General features: G+C 36.9%; 1 protein-coding gene across 1 annotated transcript in view; it reads right to left on the reverse strand.

The window, feature by feature from the left end:
* The window catches only part of MEIKIN (meiotic kinetochore factor), a 215,199-nt gene that overhangs the window by 116,401 nt on the left and 73,517 nt on the right, over positions 1-25,281 (reverse strand). Inside the window, exons 9-10 of the mRNA XM_067031545.1 lie at positions 19,624-19,704; positions 8,801-8,920 (exon numbers count right to left, since the gene is read on the reverse strand). Coding sequence (XP_066887646.1) covers positions 8,801-8,920; positions 19,624-19,704 — 201 coding nt within the window. The remainder of the gene's footprint in view (positions 1-8,800; positions 8,921-19,623; positions 19,705-25,281) is intronic.

The following is a 25,281-nucleotide window of genomic DNA, read 5'->3' on the forward strand; positions in this document are numbered from 1 at the left end:
TAACAGACACCTCACCGAAGAAGATATACAGCTGGCAAGTAAGTATAGGAAAGGATGCTCCATATCATATTTTCACATCAGGGATATGCAAATTAAAACAACAATGAGATTCCACTACACACCTACTAGAATGGCCAAATCCCAAAACACTGAAAACAGTAAATGTTGGTGAAGATGTGGAGCAAGACGAACCCTCATTCTTTGCTGGTGGGCCTGCAAAATGGTATAGCCTTTTTGTAGGATAGTTTGGTGGTTTCTTACAAAACTAAACATACTCTTACCATTTGGTCTAGCAATTTCACTCCGTGGTATTTATCCAAATCAGTTGAAAACTTACGTCTACACAAAAATCTGCACATGGATATTTACACCAGCTTTTATTCATAATTGCTAAAACCTGGAAGCAACCAAGATGTCTTTCTGTAGGTGAAAGGATAAATAAACATCCAGACAATGGAATATCATTCAGTGCTAAAAAGAAATGAGCTATTAAGTCTTGAAAAGACATGGAGGAACCTAAAATGCACAGTACTAAGTGAAAGGAGCCAAACTGAAAAAGCTACATACTGTATGTTTCCAACTATATGACATTTTGGAAGAGGGAAAACTATGGAGATAATTAAATTAAAAGATCATAGATTGTCAGGGGTATGTGAGGGGAGATGAAAGGTAGAGCACAGAGGATATTTAGGGCAGTGAAAATACTCTATACAATACTATAATTACAGGCATACCTTGTTTTATTGCTCTCTGCTTTATTGCACTTTGCACATACTGTATTTTTTTACAAATTGAAGTTTTGTGGCAACCCTGTGTTCAGCAAGTCTACTGGTGCCATTTTTCCAACAACATTTGCTCATTTCATGTTTCTGTGTCACATTTTGGTAATTCACACATATTTCAAATGTTTTCATTATTATATTTGTTATGGTCATTAGCAATCAGTGAACTTTGATGTTACTATTATAATTGTTTTGGCATTTTTTAGCAATACAGTATTTTTTAATTAAGTTTTTTAAAATTTAATGTTACTACACACTTAAACGACTACAGTATAGTATAAATATAATTTTATATGCATATAATTTTATATGTACGTTTTTTGAAACCAAAATACTTGTGTAACTCACTTTATTGTGATATTCACTTTATTGCTGTGGTCTGGAACTGAACCTGTAATATCTCTGAGGTGTGCCTGTAATATCATTATACTTTTGTCCAAACCCACAGAATGTACAATAAGATTGAAGTCTAATTTAAACTATGGATTTGGGTGATTATGATATGTCAATGTAGGCTTATTCTTGGTAAAAAAAAATGTACCATTCTGGTGAATGATGTTGATAATGGTTATGGCTACGCATGTGTGGGAGTAGTGAGTATATGAGAGATCACTGAACCTTCCTCTCAATTTTGCTATAAAACTAAGACTTCTCTAAAAATTTTTTTAAAGTAAAAAGATGCAAAAATATACACCATGCTGGGCTTCCCTGGTGGCGCAGTGGTTGAGAATCTGCCTGCCAATGCAGGGGACACGGGTTCGTGCTCCGGTCTGTGAAGATCCCACATGCCGCGGAGCAGCTGGGCCCATGAGCCATGGCCACTGAGCCTGTGCGTCCGGAGCCTGCGCTCTGCAGCGGGAGAGGCCACAACAGTGAGAGGCCCGCATATCGAAAAAAAAAAAAATAGACACCATGCTAACAACAGTCAAAAGAAAGCTGGAGTAGCTATATTACTATCAGACAAAGGAGATTTCTATGCAAAGAATATTACGGATAAATAAGACCTTTCATGATAAAGGGGTGAATTAATCAAGAAGACATAACAATCCTAAACACTGTAAATGTTTATACACCTAGTAACAGAGCTTCAAAATATGTGAAACAAAAAAGAATAGGACTAAAAGGAGAAATCTACCATTACAGTACGTGATTTAAATACCTCTTAATAATCAATAGACCAAGTAGGCAAAAAATTAGCAAGGATATATAACAGTCAACTTGAACATCATTACCAATCAATCTGACCTGATTGACATTTATAGACCACTTTACCCAACAAAAGCAGAATACACATTATGCTCAAGTACACACAGAATATTCACCAAAATAAACCATATTGGTTATAAAACATGTCTCAACAAATTTAAAAGGATTCTAGGCATACAAAGTATGGCCTCAGACCACAATGGAATGAAATTAGAAATGTGTAACAGAAATATCTCTGGAAATTTTTCAGATATTTGGGTAATAGAACACTTCTAAACAGCCCATGGATCAAAGAATAAATAAACAGGGAAAGTGGAAAGTATTTGAAGTGCATGAAAATGAAAACGCAGCACGTCAAAACTTGTGGGTTGCTGCTAAAGCAGTAGTTGAAGGAAATCTGTAGCATTAAAACCTATATTAGAAAAGAAGAAAGGTCTTATATCAATGACCTCAGCTTCCACCTTAAGAAAGTTAAAAAAAAGAAGAGCTAATTAAACCCAAAGTAAGCAGACTAAAGAAAATATCAGAGCAGAAACCAGATTGTTCAGGGAAAAAAAAAGAGAAGACACAAATTATCAATATTAGGAATGAGAAAGATTACATTACTACAGATGCCAATATATTAAACAATAATAAGAAATTATAAATATTTGACAATAAATGAATACGTTTATAGAAAATAGACAAATTACTTGAAATACACAAACTACCAATGTTCACTCAAGAAGAAAGAGATAAGTTGAATAGCCCTAAAGAGGTTGTAACTATAGTTTATTTCCTTCCAACAAAGAAAATTCCAGGCCTAGATGGCTTCAATAGTGAATTCCACCCAACATTTAAGGCAAAAATAATACTATCTCTTTTCCAGAAAATTGAAAAGGAAGAAATAATCCCGACTTGTTCTATGAGGTTATCATTACTCTGATACCAAAACCAGACATACACATCAAAAGAATATAAAAGTACAGACCCTCATGAACAATGATGCAAAAATTTAAGCAAATCAAATCCAAAAATATATAAAAAGAAAAATACACCACAACCAAGTAGGGTTTATCCTAAGATGCAGAGTTGATTTAACATAATGTCAATCAATATATTATATTCAATTATATTATATTCAATTCACAATCATCATCAATTCACCATATTAACAAACTGAAAAAGAAAAACCCTATGATCACCTTAAAAGACACAAGAAGTACCTTTAGCAAAAATCCAACATCCATTCCTGATAAACTCTCTCAAGCATATTAGGAATAGAAGGCAACTTCCTCAACCTAAGAAAAACTTACAGATAATATCATACTTAATAGTGAACTGCTGCAAGGATGTCTGCTCTCCCTACTGCTCTCTCTCAACATTGTAAAGGAGGATGGAGCCAATGCAATTATGTAAGAAAAAAAAGGCATCCATATTGGAAAGTAAGAAGTAAAACTGTTTTTATTCACAGATGACATTATCGCCTACGGTCTAATGGAACCTTTAGGGGAAGAAACTACTAGCGCTAATAATTAAGACTAGCAAGTTTACAGTACCTTTGTTATGAACTGAGTGTTTGTGTCCCTACAAAATTCATATGTTGAAGTCATAACCCTCAATGAGACTGTATTTGGAGATAGGGTCTATGAGAGGGAGATATGAGTACATAAGGGTGAGGTCCAAATCTGAGAGGTCTGGTGCCCTCATAAGAAAAGGAAGAAACACCAGAGCCCTCTCTTTCTTTGTGCAAAGAGAGAAAAGACCATGTGAAGTCATAGAAAGATGGTGGCCATCTACAAGCGAGGAAAAGAGCCCTATCAGGAACTGAATAGGCCAGCACTTTGGTCTTGGACTTCCTGGCCTCCAGAACTGGGAAAAACTAAACTTCTGTTGTTTAATCCCCCCCAGTCTATGGTATTTTGTTATGGCGGCCCAAGAAGACTAATATAATAATCAAATACAAAAAAATGTGTATTTCTATATGCTAGCAATGAATAGTGAGAAATTGAAATTAGTAGCATCAAAAATATGAAATATTGAAATTAGGTGACAGATAATAACATCAGGTGAAAATAATGACCTGTTCAGTAAAAATTACAAAATATTTCGGAGAGATATTGAAGAACACCTAAATAAATGGACAGATACACCTTTTTCTTAAGATGGGAAACTCAATCTTCTTATGATGTCAGTTACCCTCAAATTAATCTACAGATTCAATGCAATCTTAATCAAAATCCCATCAGAGTTTTTTTTTTTTGTAGAAATTGACAAGCTGATCCTAAAATTCATATACAAATGCAAAGGACCTAGAATAGCCAAAACAACTGAAAAAGAATAACAAAGTTAGACGGGTAACACTATCTGATTTCAAGAATTACTATAGTGCCACATTATTCAATACTGCATGGTATTGGCATAAAGGTAGACAAGTAGATGAATGGAACAATATAGAGAATCCAGACACAAACTCATACATATATAGGGATAACTGTTTTTCGGCAAAGATGCAAAGGCAATACAGTGAAGAAAGGATAGCATTTCCACAAATGGTGCTAGAATAACTGAATGTCAATATGCAAAAAAATGAACTTGAATCCATACCTTATATCATATAATAAAATTAATTCAGGGCCTCCCTGGTGGCGTGGTGGTTGAGAATCTGCCTGCCAATGCAGGGGACACGGGTTCGAGCCCTGGTCTGGGAAGATCCCACATGCCACGGAGCAACTAGGCCCATGAGCCACAACTACTGAGCCTGCGCATCTGGAGCTTGTGCTCCACAACAAGAGAGACCGCGACAGTGAGAGGCCTGTGCACCGTGATGAAGAGTGGCCCCCACTCACCACAACAAGAGAAGGCCCTCACACAGAAATGAAGACCCAACACAGCCAAAAATAAATAAATAGCGTTCCCTTAAAAAAAAAGTTAATTCATAGGCATAAGTGTAAAACTTTAAACTATAAAACTTCTAGAAGAAAACATAGAAGATCGGACTTCCCTGATGGCGCAGTGGTTAAGAATCTGCCTGCCAATGCAGGGGACACGGGTTCAATCCCTGGTCTGGGAAGACCCCACATGCTGCGGAGCAACTGGGCCTGTACGCCACAACTACTGAGCCTGCGCTCTAGAGCCCGCAAGCCACAACTACTGAAGCCCACGTGCCTAGAGCCCGTACTCCATAACAAGAGAAGCCACCACAGTGAGAAGCCCGTGCACTGCAACAAAGAGTAGCCCCCACTCGCTGCAACTAGAGAAAGCCTGCATGTAGCAATGAAGTCCCAACACAGCCCAAAATAAATAAATTTACTAAAAAAAAAAAAAAAGAAAACATAGAATATCTTTGTGACCTTGTGTTAGGCAAAGATTTCCCAGATATGACAACAAAAGCACACCCCATTAAAAAACTGACAAGTTGGACTTCATTGAAGTTAAAAATTTATGTTCTTCAAATGACACTGTTTCACAAGCAACTACATGTTTCAAACACTGCTAGTGGAAATGTAAGATATGGTATACCACTTTGGAAAACAGCTTGGCAATTTCCACTCTTAGATATCTACCCAAGAGGAAAGAAAATATACATCCATACTGTAAAAGAAAGTATATTCTGATACTTGTTAAAACAATAAGGAAGACTTTATTCAAAACTATTGTAATAGGGGTACTGCAATAGCAGAGATAGATTGGGTCCAACTCCAAATACAGCAAAGACAGCTGGGGATTTATAGCCAATGAAGAGAGTGAAGGCATCAGAGGACGGAAAACTGCTATGAGGAGACATCAAGGGTACGGGGATTCTTGCTAAACTGACCTGTGATACTATGATTTACGACAGGAAATATATATTTGATCTTTGCCCCCATTTCTGGCATAGAGCTCCTAAAACCCTTGGAATTTTCTAAGTGATGAGAGCAATGAGGTATCTTTTGTTACATTAATAAAGTGACTTTTGAACTGCATTTAAGGATGAGGGACTTCCCTCGTGGCACAGTGGTTAAGAATCCACCTGCCAATGCAGGGGACACGGGTTCGAGCCCTGTCCGGGAAGATCCCACATGTCATCGAGCAACTAAACCTGTGTGCCACAACTACTGAGCCTGCGCTCTAGAGCCTGTGAGCCACAACTACTGAGCCCACATGCCACAACTACTGAAGCCTGCGCACCTAGAGCCCATGCTCTGCAACAAGAGAAGCCACCACAATGAGAAGCCCATGCACCGCAATGAAGAGTAGCCCCCGCTCACCACAACTAGAGAAAGCCCGCGTGCAACAACAAAGACCCAACACAGCCAAAAAATAAATAAATAGGTTAATTAATTTTTTTAAAAAAGGATGGGGCTGGTTGCCAGGGAAACCAGCTATGTGATTACAGGGTTGGAAATTTCAGGCCCACACCATAACCTCTCCTCATAAGGGAAGAGAGAGGAGCTAGAGGTTGAATGAATCACCAATGGCCATTGATTTAATCAACCATGCCTGTGTAATGAAGCCCCCATAAAACTCCAAAAGTACAGGGTTCAAACAGCTTCTGGGTTGGTGAGATTCGGGGAGAAAGGCACTCCAAGAAAAAGCATGGAAGATCTGCACCGTTTCCTCATACCTTTCCCTATGCATGTCTTCTATCTGGCTGTTCCTTTATCCTGTAAATGGATACAGGAAAATGTTTTTCTGAGTTCTGTGAGCTGTTCTAGAAAATTAATCAAACCCAAGGAGAGGGCTGTGAGAACCTCTGATTTATAGCCAGTAAGTCAGAAGTAAATGTAACAACCTGGACTTGTGACTGGAGTCTGAAGTCCAAGAATGGGGTCATAGGAACCTCTAATTTGTAGCCAGTCTGTCAGAAACATAGGTAATAACCTGGGCTTGCAATTGGTGTCTGAAGTGGAAGGTGTTCCTGTGGGACGGAGTCCTTTACCTTCAGAATCTGATACTACCTCTGGGTAGATAGTGTCAGAATTGGGTTGAAATCTATGATACCCAGTTGGTGCCTGGAGCATCGCTTGTTGGAGGTGTGGGAAAACCCTCCCCATTGCACACTCGTTGAAATTGGGTCCAGGAACTGAATTAGACTTAATAGGCCAGGCTGCTAAAGGCAGCCAGGGTGATCAGGTATCGGGTGGGGGACTCTCTCTAAACTGACGTAGCAGAATTCTTGCTAAAACTGTATTCAAGGATGGACGCAGAAGCCCAAGGTCAAGGCCAAGTTGAGAAGAGGGCTCAGAGTAGCCTAACTCAAGTTTGATCAAGGAGAGATTCTTTGTCAATACAAATACTTGTACACAAATGTTCCCAGCAGCTAAACAATCTGAATGTCCATAAATAGGTGAATGGTTAAATAAATTATTGTATACCATGCAATGGAATACTACTTAGCAATAAAAAGGAACAAAGTATTGATACACTCAACAATATGGCTGAATCTCATAATTATGCTGAGTAAAAGAAGCCAGACCAAAAAACTCTCTCTCTCTCTCTCTCTCTCTCCCTCTCTCTCTCCCTCCCTCCCTCCCTCCCTCCCTCTCTCTCTCTCTCTCTCTCTCTCTCTCTCTCTCTCTCTCTCTCTCCCTCTCTCTCTCTCTCTCTCTCTCTCCCCCCCACCCTCCAAAATCCCATCTATAATGACAGTAACTAGATCAGTAGTTGCTTAGGGAGCAGAGGGTGGGGCAGGAAGAAAGAAATTATAAAATGGTAGGAGGAAATTTTGGTGATGGATATTTCCACTATCTTGATTGTGGTGGTTGTTTCAAAGGTGCTTACATATGTGAAAACTTTTAAATTGCACACTTTAAATATGTGCAGTTTATTGCATGTCAATTATATTATACCTCAATAAAGAATGTTTTTTTAAAAAGCAATAGTTCTCAGTTTCAACTGGGATCTCAGCAATGGGCTATATTCTTGGTTTCCCTAATTCTTCCATTCCCCCAAACTCCTATTTCAAACTATTTTTACTATCCTTAAGCCTCTTACCCTATAGTCTTTCTTTCTCTTACTCTCTTTCTCTGGAGATTATCCCTCAAGTTGCCTATAGTCTCAGCCTTTTACAATCTGTTCTCCACCCCTGGAGCCAAAATAAACTTTATACAAGAACATTTGATATATCCTGTTTACAATCCCTTACCAGCGCCCCCTCAGAAAAAATCCAAATTCCTTAACATGGATTATAAGATGCTCTTGATACTGGCCCCTGTTGATCTCTACAATCTAATCGCCAGCTTTCTCCTCACCACCTGCATCCCCACCTTCACTCCAGGGTCACAGTGAAAAGGTCTAGCTGCAATGAACCACTACCCATCCCTAAGTTCTGCCTTTTGATTTCTTTTTCTCTCTGCCTCTTTCTTGTCTTATTCTTTGTCTCTCTTGTCTGCCCTCTCTCCCCTTCTTTCTGTCTCTTTCTATCTCCCTCTCTTTCTTCTGTTCTTCTCTCTTTTCCTGGTCATCCTCTTTCTTTACTCCCATCCCACCCCCCAAGGCCCTTGGAGTTATGAATTTTACTAGTGGATCATAGTACTTCCATATATTCATTCTAACACACTAGGTTGATGTCTACAATTTATATGAACAGACAAAAACTGAGTTTTGGATTCAAGCAGGATAATACTATTTCCTCTAGTTGTTTAATATCCCTAGGTCCTGATGATGCAAAGTGTTTTCGCTGTCACAGCCTAATATCCTTTATTTGGAATTATATCTGTTAGCTGACTCCACATGTAGATGATGTTAGCCTCAACTGAGTTACAGATCTCTTAAAGTATCTCATATACAAAGTATCCAATATAACAGTAATTATTTCTTTTAGTAAGTGAAGGAAAATTTGAATATACTACCTCATTTGAAGAATTTTCTTGCAAAGTTGACACAGGAACAATTTCCTTTGAATTAACATAATTGCTGACATTTGGAAACAGTTCTTCAGAAGATGTTTTTTGCACTGAGGACAAATCAATCTATAAAAGAATATATTACTCTTTTGTAGAAGCTCAATGTTGCAAAAACAATATTTTTAATTAAAGAAAAGTTGAACTACTCTCTCAATAGAATGATTTTCTTGTGAACTTGACATGAATAATTTTATCTGAATTAATATAATTGCTGATATTTAGAAATACTTCTTCAAAAGATGCATGTTTAACTGGGAACAAGTGAATCTATAAAGAATACAAGGCTCTTTGGCTTTAATATTATTTTTTAAATAGGAATTTTCATTTGCTAAAGTACAATTTAATTTATATATATTAAGTGCCTACTAAATGAAATTCACATACCCAGCAACTACAACTCATGGAATAATTTCTCCTGTTCTTCCCTTAGCTGTCAGCCTTCCCCAGTGTTCTACCCTTGCCTTCTTTTTGCCTACCAGTTGTACACTAGAGATTTTTAAATCTCTATCTCTTTCCTGAGAACCATATCATTATCAGGTTACTTAAATCACCACATATTTCTACATCAAATTCAAAATATTTAAAACCAAAGTCATGATCCATACTCTTTAGTTTGGGATTCCAAGAAGCTTTGTCATGTTGAAGTTCCAGATCAGACTAGGTTTGGCCTGAACCTAGGCTACACCACATGTATGTGTGCCCAAAATGAATTATCAACTGTGCTGGGTAGGGAGTGGGGGGCGTCTGACCTTGCCTAGCTCCTCTTCCTTGTAGGAGGACAGAACAACATCAGGCTTATCAGTGTGTATCTTGAAACAGTGTTAGGAAGGTCACATTAAAGTGAGGCCCTAGAAAATGAAAATCTCCAGAAGTACTTGAGTCAATTGGCCTCCTTTCAGTGTAGTTAGACAAGGAATGACAGCTTGGAATTGAGGGGAATCTAGATGCCTCATTTGGTGTATAAGAACCAAAGGGCAATTAGTCTCAGACTCATTTGGTAACAAAATGTAGACCTTAAAATGTTAAGCCATTAAGTGTTCTCAAAAGTATTTTTATTTATTAAAAGACACTGGTATTTACCTACAGAAATGGAAAAATATTTGAAAATCATTTATCTGATAAGGGTCTAGTATCTAGAACATATAAAGAACACTTACAACTCAACAATAAAAAGACAAATAACCTAACTTTTAAATGAGCAAAGGATCTGAGTAGACATTTCTCCAAAGAAGATATACAAAGGTCCAATAAGCTCCATTACAAAATCACAATGAGATACAACTTCACACCCCAAAAGATGGATGATAGTAAGTGTTGGTAAGAATATAGACAAATTAGAACACTCACACACTGCTGCTGGGAATGTAAAACTATTCAACCACTCTGGAAAACAGTCTATCAATTCCTCTAATGATCAACCATAGAGTTACCATATAACCCTTCAATTTTACTTCTAGGTATATACTCAAGAGAAAATATATATCCACACGAAAGCTTGTACCTGAATGTTTATGGCAGCTTTATTCATAATAGTCCAAAGGCAGAAATAACTCAAATGGCCATGAACACAATAGAATATTGTTTGGCCATGAAAAGGAAAGAAGTACTGATACCTTGAAAACATTATGCTAAGTAAAAGAAGTTAGTCACAAAAGACTACATATTATATGATTTTATTCATATAAAATATCCAGGAAATCTACTGAGATGGAAAGTGGATTAGTGGTTGCTTGGGGCCAGATAGTGGGATGGAGGAATAAGGGGATAATAGTAATGGTTAAAGGGTACAGCGTTTCTTTTTGAGGTGATAAAAATGTTCTAAAATTGACTGGGGTGATAATGACACATATTTGTGAATATACTAAAAAACGCTGAAATTTATACTCTAAATAGGTGAACTGTACCTCAATAAAGCTGTTTTTAAAAGTCCACCACAGGGCTTCCCTGGTGGCGCAGCGGTTGAGAATCCGCCTGCCGATGCAGGAGACACGGGTTCGTGCCCTGGTCCGGGAAGATCCCACATGCCGCGGAGCAACTAAGCCCGTGAGCCATGGCCACTAGGCCTGCGCGTCCGGAGCCTGTGCTCCGCAATGGGAGAGGCCACAACAGTGAGAGGCCCGCATACCGCAAAAAAAAAAAAAAAAAAAAAAAAAAAAAATAAAAGTCCACCACAAAAAAAGTATGAAACATACAGTTACCATATAACAGATTAATTCATCTTCCACTTATAGGTAAATACCCAAGAAAACTGAAAACATATATCCATACAAAGTCTTGTACATGAACACTCATAGCACTATTATTCATCCAAATGCCCTTAAACTGATGAATTAGAAAATAAAATGTGGTGTATCCTTATAATGGGATATTATTCAGCCATAAATAAGGAACAAGGTACTGATAAATGCTGTAACATGGATGAATCTTGAAAATATTATAAGTGAAAGCAGCTAGACACAAAAGTACTGTATGATACAATTTATATGAAATGGCCACTTATTAATAAGCAAACCTAAAGACACAGAAAGTAGATTAGTAATTTCCAGGAGCTGAAGTGTGAGATGGGGGGAATGGTAAGTGACTGCTAAGGGGGTGATGAAAAATGTTCCTAAAAATGTTCCTAAATTAGGGGGTAATGGCTGCACAACCTTCTGAGTATACTAAAAGTCACTGAATTCACACTTTAGCAAGGTGAATTTTATAAAATGTCAATTATAGCTTAATTTTGAAAAGATGTTGGTATTTACAAAATAGTCAATAGATTAGTTTTGTAGGGGAAAAAACTCATTTTTAAACACTTATTTCTCATATATACATTTTAACCCAAAATACAAAGCAAAAATGAATAAAAAATGAAAGTCATTTTCTGGAAAAAGTATTAATCTTTAGAACACCAGAAAGATTATGAGCAGAGTGATCACAGAAACCTTTTCCCCATCTTGAAAAAGTGATCTTTGGTTAACTCTCCAGCTCTGTTCCACTAGGATAAAGGTAAGAATGTCAATTGTATTACTAGGTAACATTGTTTGGAGTAAAAATGGTATCTGACTGAGAAATTGCATCTGGACTGGGAGGAACTATACATGCACTATAAGTAAATAAATACTAGAAAAGGCACCATATTTTGGGCTTCCCTGACTCTTGCAATTAGGCATATCCCTTGTGGGGACCCTGGAAACTACACCTATGTGTTATTACAAAAGATACTGGATCACATCTCCTTGTATCTGAGCTGTACCCAGACTGCTACGTAAGCTACTACATGGACTTCTGTGAGGACTGCTCCTGCTGAAGAGGAACATCTGATCCTGCTCTGCTTGCAAGCTGTATACCTGCTGTTTAGTTGAACCTAAGAAGAACCTTGGCTGGGTAACACCTAAATTATAGGTTCTTAGAAGAAAACACAGGGAGAAACCTTCATGACACTGCATTTGATAATGAATTCTTGGATATGACACAACAGCAAAGGCAACAAAAACAACAACAAAAGATAAACTGCACTACATAAAAATTTAAAACTTTTGTACATCAAAGGACACTATAACAGAATGAAAAGGTAACCCACAAAATGGGAGAAAATATTTGCAAACCATATATCTGATAAGGGGTTAATATCTAGAATATATAAAGAACTTCTACAATTGAACACCAAAAAAATAAACAACCTGATTTTTTTTAATGGGCAAAGGACTTGAAAAGACATTTCTCAAAAGAAGATATAAAAATGGACAATAAGCATATGAAAAGATGCTCAACATCACTAGCCATTAGGGAAATACAAATCAAAACCACAAGGAGAGAGAGGAGCTTCAAGATGGCGGAGGAGTAAGACGTGGAGATCACCTTCCTCCCCACAAATACATCAGAAATACATCTACATGTGGAACCACTCCTACAAAGCACCTACTGAATGCTGGCAGAAGAACTCAGACCTCCCAAAAGGCAAGAAACTCCCCACGTACCAGGTCTGAGCTGTGTGTATGACAGGTTCTTGGTGCTCCAGCCAGGCATCAGGGCTGTGCCTCTGAGATGGGAGAGCCAAGTTCAGGACACTGGTCCATAAGAGACCTCCCAGCTCCACGTAATATCAAACGGTGAAAATCTCCCAGAGATCTCTATCTCAACACCAAGACCGAGCTCTACTCAACGACCAGCAAGCTACAGTGCAGGATACCCTATGCCAAACAACTAGCAAGACAGGAACACAACCCCACCCATTAGCAGAGAGGCTGCCTAAAATCAAAAGAAGGCCACAGATACCCCAAAACATACCACCAGACGTGGATTTGCCCACCAGAAGGACAAGATCCAGCCTCAACCACCAGAAAGGCAAGATCCAGCCTCATCCCCCAGAACACAGGCACTAGTCCCCTCAATCAAGAAGCTTGCTCAACCCACTGAACCAACCTTAGCCACTGGGGACAGACACCAAAAACAACAGGAACTACGAACCTGCAGCCTGTGAAAACGAAACCCCAAACACAGTAAGTCAAGCAAAATGAGAAGAGAGAGAAACACACAGCAGATGAAGGAGCAAGGTAAAAACCCACCAGACCTAACAAATGAAGAGGAAATAGGCAGTCTACCTGAAAAAGAATTCAGAATAATAATAGTAAAGATGATCCAAAATCTTGGAAATAGAATGGAGAAAATACAAGAAACGTTTAACAAGGACCTAGAAGAACTGAAGAGCAAACAGTGATGAACAACACAATAAATGAAATTAAAAATTCTCTAGAAGGGATCAATAGCAGAATAACTGAGGCAGAAGAATGGATAAATGACCTGGAAGGTAAAATAGTGGAAATAACTACTACAGAGCAAAATAAAGAAAAAAGAATGAAAAGAATTGAGGACAGTCTCAGAGACTGCTGGGACAACATTAAACACACCAACATTCGAATTATAGGAGTCCCAGAAGAAAAAGAGAAAAAGAAAGGGACTGAGAAAATATGTGAAGAGATTATAGTAGAAAACTTCCCTAATATGGGAAAGGAAATAGTTAATCAAGTCCAGGAAGCACAGAGTCCCATACAGGATAAATCCAAGGAGAAACATGCCAAGACACATATAAATGAAACTATCAAAAATTAAATACAAAGAAAACATATTAAAAACAGCAAGGAAAAAACAACAAATAATGCACAAGGGAATCCCCATAAGGTTAACAGCTGATCATTCAGCAGAAACTCGGCAAGCCAGAAGGGAGTGGCAGGACATATTTAAAGTGATGAAGGAGAAAAACCTACAACCAAGATTACTCTACCCAGCAAGGATCTCATTCAGATTTGATGGAGAAATCAAAACCTTTACAGACAAGCAAAAGCTAAGAGAATTCAGCACCACCAAACCAGCTTTACAACAAATGATAAAGGAACTTTTCTAGGCAGGAAACACAAGAGAAGAAAAACACCTACAATAACAAACCCAAAACAATTTAGAAAATGGTAATAGGAACATACATATTGATAGCTACCCTAAATATAAATGGATTGAAGTCTCCAACCAAAAGACATAGACTGGCTGAATGGATACAAAAACAAGACCCATATATATGCTGTCTACAAGAGACCCACTTCAGACCTAGAGACACATACAGACTGAAAGTGAGGGGAGGGAAAAAGATATTCCATGCAAATGGAAATTACAAGAAATCTGGAGTAGCAATTCTCATATCAGACAAAATAGACTTTAAAATCAAGACTATTACAAGAGACAAAGAAGGACACTAAATAACGATCAAGGGTTCAATCCAAGAAGAAGATATAACAATTGTAAATATTTATGCACCCAACATAGGAGCACCTCAATACATAAGGCAAATGCTAACAGCCATAAAAGGGGAAATCGACAGTAACACAATCATAGTAGGGGACTTTAACATCCCACTTACACCAATGGACAGATCATCCAAAACGAAAACAAATAAGGAAACACAAGCTTTAAATGATACGTTAAAGAAGATGGAATTAATTGATATTTATTGGACATTCCACCCAAAAACAACAGAATACACTTTCTTCTCAAGTGCTCATGGAACATTCTTCAGGATAGATCATATCTTGGGTCACAAATCAAGCCTTGGTAAATTTAAGAAATTTGAAATCATATCAAGTATCTTTTCCAATCGCAATGCTATTAGACTAGATATCAATTACAGGAAAAAATCTGTAAAAAAATACAAACACATGGAAGCTAAACAATACACTATTTAATAACAAAGAGATCACTGAAGAAATCAAAGAGGAAATCAAAAAATATCTAGAAACAAATAACAATGAAAACACGACAGCCCAAAACCTATGTGATGCCGCAAAAGCAGTTCTAAGAGGGAAGTTTAGAGCAATACAATCCTACCTTAAGAAACAGGAAACATCTCGAATAAACAGTCTAAATTTGCACCTAAAGCAATTAGAGAAAGAAGAACAAAAAAACCCCAAAGTCAGCAGAAGAAAAGAAATCATAAATATCATATCAGAAATAAATGGAAAAGAAATGAAGGAAACAGTAGCAAAGATCAATAAAACTAAAAGCTGTTTCTTTCAGAAGATAAACAAAATTGATAAACCATTAGCCAGACTCATCAAGAAAAAAAGGGAGAAGACTCAAATCAATAGAATTAGAAATGAAAAAGGAGAAGTAACAGCTGAGACTGCAGAAACACAAAGGACCATGAGAGATTACTACAAGCAACTATATGCCAATAAAATGGACAACCTGGAAGGATTGGACAAATTCATAGAAATGCACAACCTTCCGAGACTGAACAAGGAAGAAATAGAAAATATAAACAGACCAATCACAAGCACTGAAAGTGAAACTGATTTAAAATCTTCCAACAGAGCTTCCCTGGTGGCACAGTGGTTGAGAGTCTGCCTGCCGATGCAGGGGACACGTGTTCGTACCCTGGTCCGGGAAGATCCCACATGCCGTGGAGAGGCTAGTTCCATGAGCCATGGCCGCTGAACCTGTGTGTCCGGAGCCTGTGCCCCACAATGGGAGAGAACACAACAGTGAGAGGCCTGCGTACCGAAAAAAATAAAAATAAAAAAATCTTCCAACAAACAAGAGCTCAGGACCAGATGAATTCACAGGCGAATTCTATCAAACATTTAGAGAAGAGCTAACATCTATCCTTCTGAAACTCTTCCAAAATATAGCAGACGGAGGAACACTCCCAAACTCATTCTACGACGCCACCATCACCCTGATACCAAAACCAGACAAAGACATCACAAAGAAAGAAAATTACAAGCCAATATCACTGATGAATATAGATGCAAAAATCCTCAACAAAATACTAGCAAACAGAATCCAACAGCACATTAAAAGGATCATACACCATGCTCAAGTGGGGTTTATTCCAGGAATGCAAGGATTCTTCAATATACGCAAATCAATCAACGGGATACAATATATTAATAAATTGAAGAAGAAAAACCTTATGATCATGTCAATAGATGCAGAGAAAGCTTTCAACAAACTTCAATACCCATTTATGATAAAAACCCTCCAGAAACGAGGCACAGAGGGAACTTACCTCAACATAATAAAGGCCATATATGACGAACCCACAGCCAACATCATCCTCAATGGTGAAAAACTGAAACTATTTCCACTAAGATCAGGAACAAGACAAGGTTGCCCACTCTCACCACTCTTATTCAACATAGTTTTGGAAGTTTTAGCCACAGCAATCAGAGAAGAAAAAGAAATAAAAGGAATCCTAATCTGAAAGGAAGAAGTAAAGCTGTCACTGTATGCAGATGACATGATACTATACATAGAGAATACTAAAGATGCTACCAGAAAACTACTAGAGCTAATCAATGAATTTCGTAAAGCAGCAGGATACAAAATTAATGCACAGTAATCTCTTGCATTCCTATACACCCATGATGAAAAATCTGAAAGTGAAATTAAGAAAACACTCTCATTTACCATTGCAACAAAAAGAATAAAATATCTAGGAATAAACCTACCTAAGGAGAAAAAAGACCTGCATGAAGAAAATTATAGGACACTGATGAAAGAAATTAAATATGATACAAACAGACAGAGAGATATACCATGTTCTTGGATTGGAAGAATCAACATTCCTAAAATGACTATACTACCCAAAGCAATCTACAGATTCAGTGCAATCCCTATCAAATTACCACTGGCATTTTTCACAGAACTAGAACAAAAAATTTCACAATTTGTATGGAAACACAAAAGACCCCAAATAGCCAAAGCAATCTTGAGAAAGAAAAACAGGAGCTGGAGGAATCAGGCTCCCTGACTTCAGAGTATACTACAAAGCTACAGTAATCAAGACAGTATGGTACTGGCACAAAAACAGAAATATAGATCAATGGTACAGGATAGAAAGCCCAGAGATAAACCCATGCACATATGGTCATCTTATCTTCGATAAAGGAGGCAAGAATATACAGTGGAGAAAAGACAGACTCTTCAATAAGTGGTGCTGGGAAAACTGGACAGCTACATGTAAAAGAATGAAATTAGAACACTTCCTAACACCATACACAAAAATAAACTCCAAATGGATTAAAGACCTTAATCTAAGGCCAGACACTGTCAAACTTAGAGGAAAACATAGGCAGAACACTCTGACATAAATCACAGTAAGATCCTTTTTGACCCACCTCCTAGAGAAATGGAAATAAAAACAAAAATAAACAAATGGGACCTAATGAAACTTAAAAGCTTTTGCACAGAAAAGCAAACCATAAAGAAGACGAAAAGACAACCCTCAGAATAGGAGAAAATATTTGCAAATGAAGAAACTGACAAAGGATTAATCTCTAAAATTTATAAGCAGCTCATGCAGCTCAATATCAAAATAACAAACAACTCAATCCAAATATGGGCAGAAGACCTAAACAGACATTTCTCCAAAGAAGATATACAGAATGCCAACAAACACATAAAAGAATGCTCAACATCATTAATCATTAGAGAAATGCAAATCAAAACTAAAATGAGATATCATTTCACACCAGTCAGAATGGCCATCACAAAAAATCTACAAACAATAAATGCTGGAGAGGGTGTGGAGAAAAGGGAATCTTGTTGCACTGTTGGTGGGAATGTAAATTGATACAGCCACTATGGAGAACATTATGGAGTTTCCTTAAAAACTAAAAATAGCACTACCATACAACCCAGCAATCCCAATACTGGGCATATACCCTGAGAAAACCATAATTCAAAAAGAGTCATGTACCACAATGGTCATTGCTGCTCTATTTACAATAGCCAAGACACGGAAGCAACCTAAGTGTCCATCAACAGATCAATGGATAAAGAAGATGTGACACATATATACAATGGAATATTAATCAGCCATAAAAAGAAATGAAATTGAGTTATTTGGAGTGAGGTGGATGGACCTAGAGTCTGCCATACAGAGTGAAGTAAGTCAGAAAGAGAAAAACAAATACCGTATGCTAACACATATATATGGAATCAAATTTTAAAAAGGGTTATGTAGAACCTAGGGGCAAGACGGGAATAAAGATGCAGACCTACTAGAGAATGGACTTGAGGATATGGAAGGGGGAAGGGTAAACTGGCACAAAGTGAGAGAGTGGCATGGACATATATACACTACCAAATGTAAAACCAATAGCTAGTGGGAAGCAGCCGCATAGCATAGGAAGATCAGCTCGGTGCTTTGTGACCACCTAGAGCGGGGTAGGAGGGAGGGAGATGCAAGAGGGAAGAGATTATGGGGATGTGTGTATATGTATGGCTGATTCATTTTGTTGTACAGTAGTGGGAGCACACCATTGTAAAGCAATTATACTCCAATAAAGATGTTAAAAAAAACCCACAAGGAATACTATCTCACAACTATTATTTTTTAAAAAACACAGAAAGTAACAAGTGTTAGCCACGATGTAGAGAAGTTGGAACCTTTGTAAATTGTGGTAGGAATGTAAAATAGTGCAACCGACATGGAAAACAGTATGGTGGCTCCTCAAAAAGGTAAAAAGAGAATTACTATAGAATCTAGCAATTCCACTTCAAGTAATATACCCCAAAGAATTGAAAGCAGGGTCACAAAGAGTTATTTTTACACCCATGTTCATAGGAGCATTATTCACAATAGCCAAAAGATGGAAGCAACCAAATGCGCATAGACAGAAGAATGGATAAACAAAATGTGGTATATTCATACAATGTAATATTATTTAGCCTTTAAAAAGGAAGTAAATTCTGACACATGCTACAACATGGATAAACCTTGAAGACATTATGCTAAGTGAAATAAGTCAGTCACAAAAAAGACAAATACTGTATGATTCCATTTATATGAAGTACCTAGAACAGTCAGATTCATAGACAGAAATTAGAATGGTGTAACAAGGGACTGGGGGAGGGAGGAATGGGGATTTACTGTTTAATGGGTATGAAATTTCAGTTTTGCAAGATGAAAAAATTCTCAGTATGGTTGGTGGTGATGGTTGCACAACAATGTGAATGTACTTGAACTGTACATTTAAAAATGGTTAAAATGGTAAATTTTATGTTACATATATTTTGCCACAATAAAAAAAATTTTTTAAAGAAGATAGAAATCTTTCTTTCATGTATAGCAGTATATAGAGAACTTCCAGTGAAAGTATGTTTATGCAACAGATATTACAGACATTATTGTCTATATGTGATATTCCCCTGGTCTAAGAGAAATAGAATAATGGGAAGAACAAGAAGCCAGAAAATAGATTCTACAAGTGCCAAATGCTAATAACACTTACCATTAAACCAGCTGTTTGTGAAGACGGAGTACTTGTTAACGGGCCTCTGCTTTTCTTATCAGAAGTACTGGAATGTGTGTTCTATCAGTATTTTGTGAAATAGGGAATTGAACAGCAGAAAGAAATAAAATACCTTAATACAGTACAAACAAAATTTTAATAGTATACTAGATCATATGTCATAGTAATAAAATTGTAATATGCTAATTAAATTTTAAAATACTAGACATGAAACTAAAGAATTTTTTGGCTTGAGCTAGGTCAAACAACTTCCAAGAGAACTCTATGTGGTAAAAATGATATATCTCTTTGAATAGGTGGCATTATATGCTGCCAAGCCTGGAACCTAAACTCATATAACCTGAACATCACAGGGAAGTTGTGTTAGGTTTCTTTTTTCTTTCTTTCGTCTTTTCCTTCTTGAACTCTTTCTTTCTGGCTTAAAATCTCTTAAACTAGTTGTTCAAGAAATAATCAGCAATATTTATTAGGAAGATTTTATCAAAAACAATATAGGTATATTTACCTAGTACACTAAATATGTTAGTTCTCTAATTTATTACCTATATAATCTTTTAATTTGTTCATCTGAACAATAGGGATTATTCTACCCTAGGAATTGCCATGCAAAGGTTACAAATAATACATGCTGTTCCACTGCAAGGAGTGCAGTTAGCTGATAGTGCCCAGCTGCAACACCTTTAGAATCTGCTTCAGCTTTCAGGTTGAGGTCATCATCTTCTTCGGCAAGCCTCAGCCAACATCTAAGCATAGCAGCCCAACATAATATTCCTGTAATAATGGTCAATCTTTGCTCCAGACCTCCCCACTGGGAGAGCCTTTGTCAGATCTGCATTGAAGACTGAGGCTATTCCAGCCCAATCTTCCTTCCTCCCTACTTTCCTTTCTCAGGTATTGCCCCCTCCAATATGCCACTTGAACTCTTAATTCTGCCGGAATAATCTCTTCCCAGTGGTCTCAAGTGACACAACTGTCAACAGTCAATCCATTTAAAAAACACCTGCCTGTATATAGCTGTAAGTATATAGATTCTCTGCATTTTTTCCTAGATTTGCTAAAACATTAATGCATACCTAAATTTTCCTAATAAGTACATTTTCTTTTTATAGTCTTTTCAAGAATTAGTTAATAAAAGGCCAGTGCTTACCAATGCAGGTTTGAGGGGCTGAGGCAGCAGAACTTTAGTAACTGATCTACCTGCACTGCTTTCTACAACAGACCTCTGGTGAGATGATGGAACTTTGATATTTAGGTGATGAGATCTTAATGTTTGAAAATTTGTATCTCTAGGTTCAGGAACTTTTTCAGGCTGAAACAAATTCAGAATCATAAAACACATTTCACAATGCTATAAAAACATTTGTATCATCTCTCAGATATCCTATTTTTATTGTTTTATATATATATGTGTGTGTTATACTTGTTATAATTAAAATGGGATATATATTTCTATCTATAATTCCCTCAACTTGAAAGAAAGTTTTAAACTTAAAGATAAAAGGTTTTTTTTTAAAGTAAGGTTTTTAATATATTTAAAGAAAAAAAATCTGTTGAAAGACAAAATAGTCTGAAATATACTCAGCTCAAAAAATTGTCCTACCACATTTAAGGTAACATCTCCCAAACAGTATTCTGTGAAAAGAAAAATGATAATAAGATCTATTTATTTGTCACTATTTAAAACTAAATTTTAGAAATTAAAACCTTTACAGACAAGCAAAAGCTGAGAGAGTTCAGCACCACCAAACCAGCTCTACAACAAATCCTAAAGGAACTTCTCTAGGCAAGAAACACAAGAGAAGGAAAAGACCTACAAGAACAACCCAAAACAATTAAGTAAATGGTAATAGGAACATACATATCGATAATTACCTTAAATGTAAATGGATTAAATGCTCCCACCAAAAGACACAGACTGGCTGAATGGATACAAAAACAAGACCCATATATATGCTGTCTACAAGAGACCCACTTCAGACCTAGGGACACATACAGACTGAAAGTAAGGGGATGGAAAAAGATATTCCATGCAAATGGAAATCAGAAGAAAGCTGGAGTAGCAATTCTCATATCAGACAAAATAGACTTTAAAATAAAGACTATTACAAGAGACAAAGAAGGACACTACATAATGATCAAGGGATCGATCCACGAAGAAGATATAACAATTGTAAATATTTATGCACCCAACATAGGAGCACCTCAATACATAAGGCAAATACTAACAGCCTTAAAAGGGGAAATCAACAGTAACACAATTATAATGGGGGACTTTAACACCCCACTTTCACCAATGGACAGATCATCCAAAATGAAAATAAATAAGGAAACACAAGCTTTAAATGATACATTACACAAGATGGACTTAATTGATATTTATAGGACATTCCATCCAAAAACAACAGAATACACATTTTTCTCAAGTGCTCATGGAACATTCTCCAGGATTGATCATATATTGGGTCACAAATCTAGCCTTGGCAAATTTAAGAAAATTGAAATCGTATCAAGTATCTTTTCTGACCACAACGCTATGAGACTAGATATCAATTACAGGAAAAGATCTGTAAAAAATACAAACACATGGAGGCTAAACAATACACTACTTAATAACGAAGTGATCACTGAAGAAATCAAACAGGAAATCAAAAAATACTTAGAAACAAATGACAATGGAGACACAACGACCCAAAACCTATGGGATACAGCAAAAGCAGTTCTAAGAGGCAAGTTTATAGCAATACAATCATACCTTAAGAAACAGGAAACATCTCGAATAAACAACCTAACTTTGCACTTAAAGCAATTAGAGAAAGAAGAACAAAAAACCCCCAAATTTAGCAGAAGGAAAGAAATCATAAAGATCAGATCAGAAATAAATGAAAAAGAAGTGAAGGAAACAATAGCAAAGATCAATAAAAGTAAAAGCTGGTTCTTTGAAAAGATAAATAAAATTGATAAACCATTAGCCAGACTCATCAAGAATAAAAGGGAGAAGACTCAAATCAATAGAATTAGAAATGAAAAAGGAGATATAACAACTGACACTGCAGAAATACAAAAGATTATTAGAGATTACTACAAGCAACTGTATGCCAATAAAATGGACAACCTGGAAGAAATGGACAAATTCTTAGAAATGCACAACCTGCCGAGACTGAACCAGGAAGAAATAGAAAATATGAACAGACCAATCACAAGCACTGAAATTGAAACTGTGATTAAAAATCTTCCAGCAAACAAAAGCCCAGGACCAGATGGCTTCACAGGCGAATTCTATCAAACATTTAGAGAAGAGCTAACACCTATCCTTCTCAAACTCTTCCAACAGATAGCAGAGGGAGGAACACTCCCAAACTCATTCTATGAGGCCAACATCACCCTGATACCAAAACCAGACAAAGACGTCACAAAGAAAGAAAACTACAGGCCAATATCACTGATGAACATAGATGCAAAAATCCTCAACAAAATATTAGCAAACAGAATCCAACAGCACATTAAAAGGATCATACACCATGATCAAGTGGGGTTTATCCCAGGAATGCAAGGATTCTTCAATATACGCAAATCAATCAATGTGATACACCATATCAACAAACTGAAGGAGAAAAACCATATGATCATCTCAATAGATGCAGAGAAAGCTTTTGACAAAATTCAACACTCATTTATGATAAAAACCTTGCAGAAAGTAGGCATACAGGGAACTTTCCTCAACATAATAAAGACCATATATGACAAACCCACAGCTAGCATCGTTCTCAATGGTGAAAAACTGAAACCATTTCCACTAAGATCAGGAACAAGACAAGGTTGCCCACTCTCACCACTCTTATTCAACGTAGTTTTGGAAGTTCTAGCCACAGCAATCAGAGAAGAAAAAGAAATAAAAGGAATCCAAATAGGAAAAGAAGAAGTAAAGCTGTCACTGTTTGCAGATGACATGATACTATACATAGAGAATCCTAAGGATGCTACGAGAAAACTACTAGAGCTAATCAATGAATTTGGTAAAGTTGCAGGATACAAAATTAATGCACAGAAATCTCTGGCATTCTTATACACTAATGATGAAAAATCTGAGAGTGAAATTAAGAAAACACTCCCATTTACCACTGCAACAAAAAGAATAAAATATCTAGGAATAAACCTATCTAAGGAGACAAAAGACTTGTATGCAGAAAACTATAAGACACTGATGAAAGAAATTAAAGATGATACAAATAGGTGGAGAAATATACCATGTTCTTGGATTGGAAGAATCAACATTGTGAAAATGACTATACTACCCAAAGCAATCTACCGATTCAATGCAATCCCTATCAAATTACCACTGGCATTTTTTACAGAACTAGAACAAAAAATTTCACAATTTGTATGGAAACACAAAAGACCCCGAATAGCCAAAGCAATCTTGAGAACGAGAAATGGAGCTGGAGGCATCAGGCTCCCTGACTTCAGACTCTACTACAAGGCTACAGTAATCAAGACAATATGGTACTGGCACAAAAACAGAAATATAGATCAATGGAACAGGACAGAGAGCCCAGAGATAAACCCACACACATATGGTCACCTTATCTTTGATAAAGGAGGGAAGGATATACAGTGGAGAAAAGACAGCCTCTTCAATAAGTGGTGCTCGGAAAACTGGACAGCTACATGTAAAAGTATGAAATTAGAACAATCCCTAACACCACACACAAAAATAAACTCAAAATGGGTTAAAGACCTAAATGTAAGGCCAGACACTATCAAACTCTTAGAGGAAAACATAGGTAGAACACTATACGACATAAATCACAGCAAGATCCTTTTTGACCCATCTCCTAGAGAAATGGAAATAAAAACACAAATAAACAAATGGGACCTAATGAAACTTAAAAGCTTTTGCACAGCAAAGGATACCATAAACAAGACCAAAAGACAACCCTCAGAATGGGAGAAAATATTTGCAAATGAAGCAACTGACAAAGGATTAATTTCCAAAATTTATAAGCAACTCATGCAGCTCAATAACAAAAAAACAAACAACCCAATCCAAAAATGGGCAGAAGAACTAAATAGACATTTCTCCAAAGAAGATATACAGATTGCTAACAAACACATGAAAGAATGCTCAACCTCATTAATCATTAGAGAATGCAAATCAAAACTACAATGAGATATCATCTCACACCAGTCAGATTGGCCATCATCAAAAACTCTAGAAACAATAAATGCTGGAGAGGGTGTGGAGAAAAGGGAACCCTCTTGCACTGCTGGTGGGAATGTAAATTGATACAGCCGCTATGGAGAACAGTATGGAGGTTCCTTAAAAAACTACAAATAGAACTACCATATGACCCAGCAATCCCACTACTGGGAATATACCCTGAGAAAACCATAATTCAGAAAGACTCATGTACCAAAATGTTCATTGCAGCTCTATTTACAATAGCCAGGACATGGAAGCAACCTAAGTGTCCATCAACAGATGAATGGATAAAGAAGATGTGGCACATATATACAATGGAATATTACTCAGCCATAAAAAGAAATGAAACTGAGTTATTTATAATGAGGTGGATGGACCTGGAGTCTGTCATACAGAGTGAAGTAAGTCAGAAGGAGAAAAACAAATACCGTATGCTA

Source organism: Kogia breviceps, chromosome 4 (assembly GCF_026419965.1).
Source record: "Kogia breviceps isolate mKogBre1 chromosome 4, mKogBre1 haplotype 1, whole genome shotgun sequence".
In the NCBI taxonomy this organism is placed as follows: Eukaryota; Metazoa; Chordata; class Mammalia; order Artiodactyla; family Physeteridae; genus Kogia; species Kogia breviceps.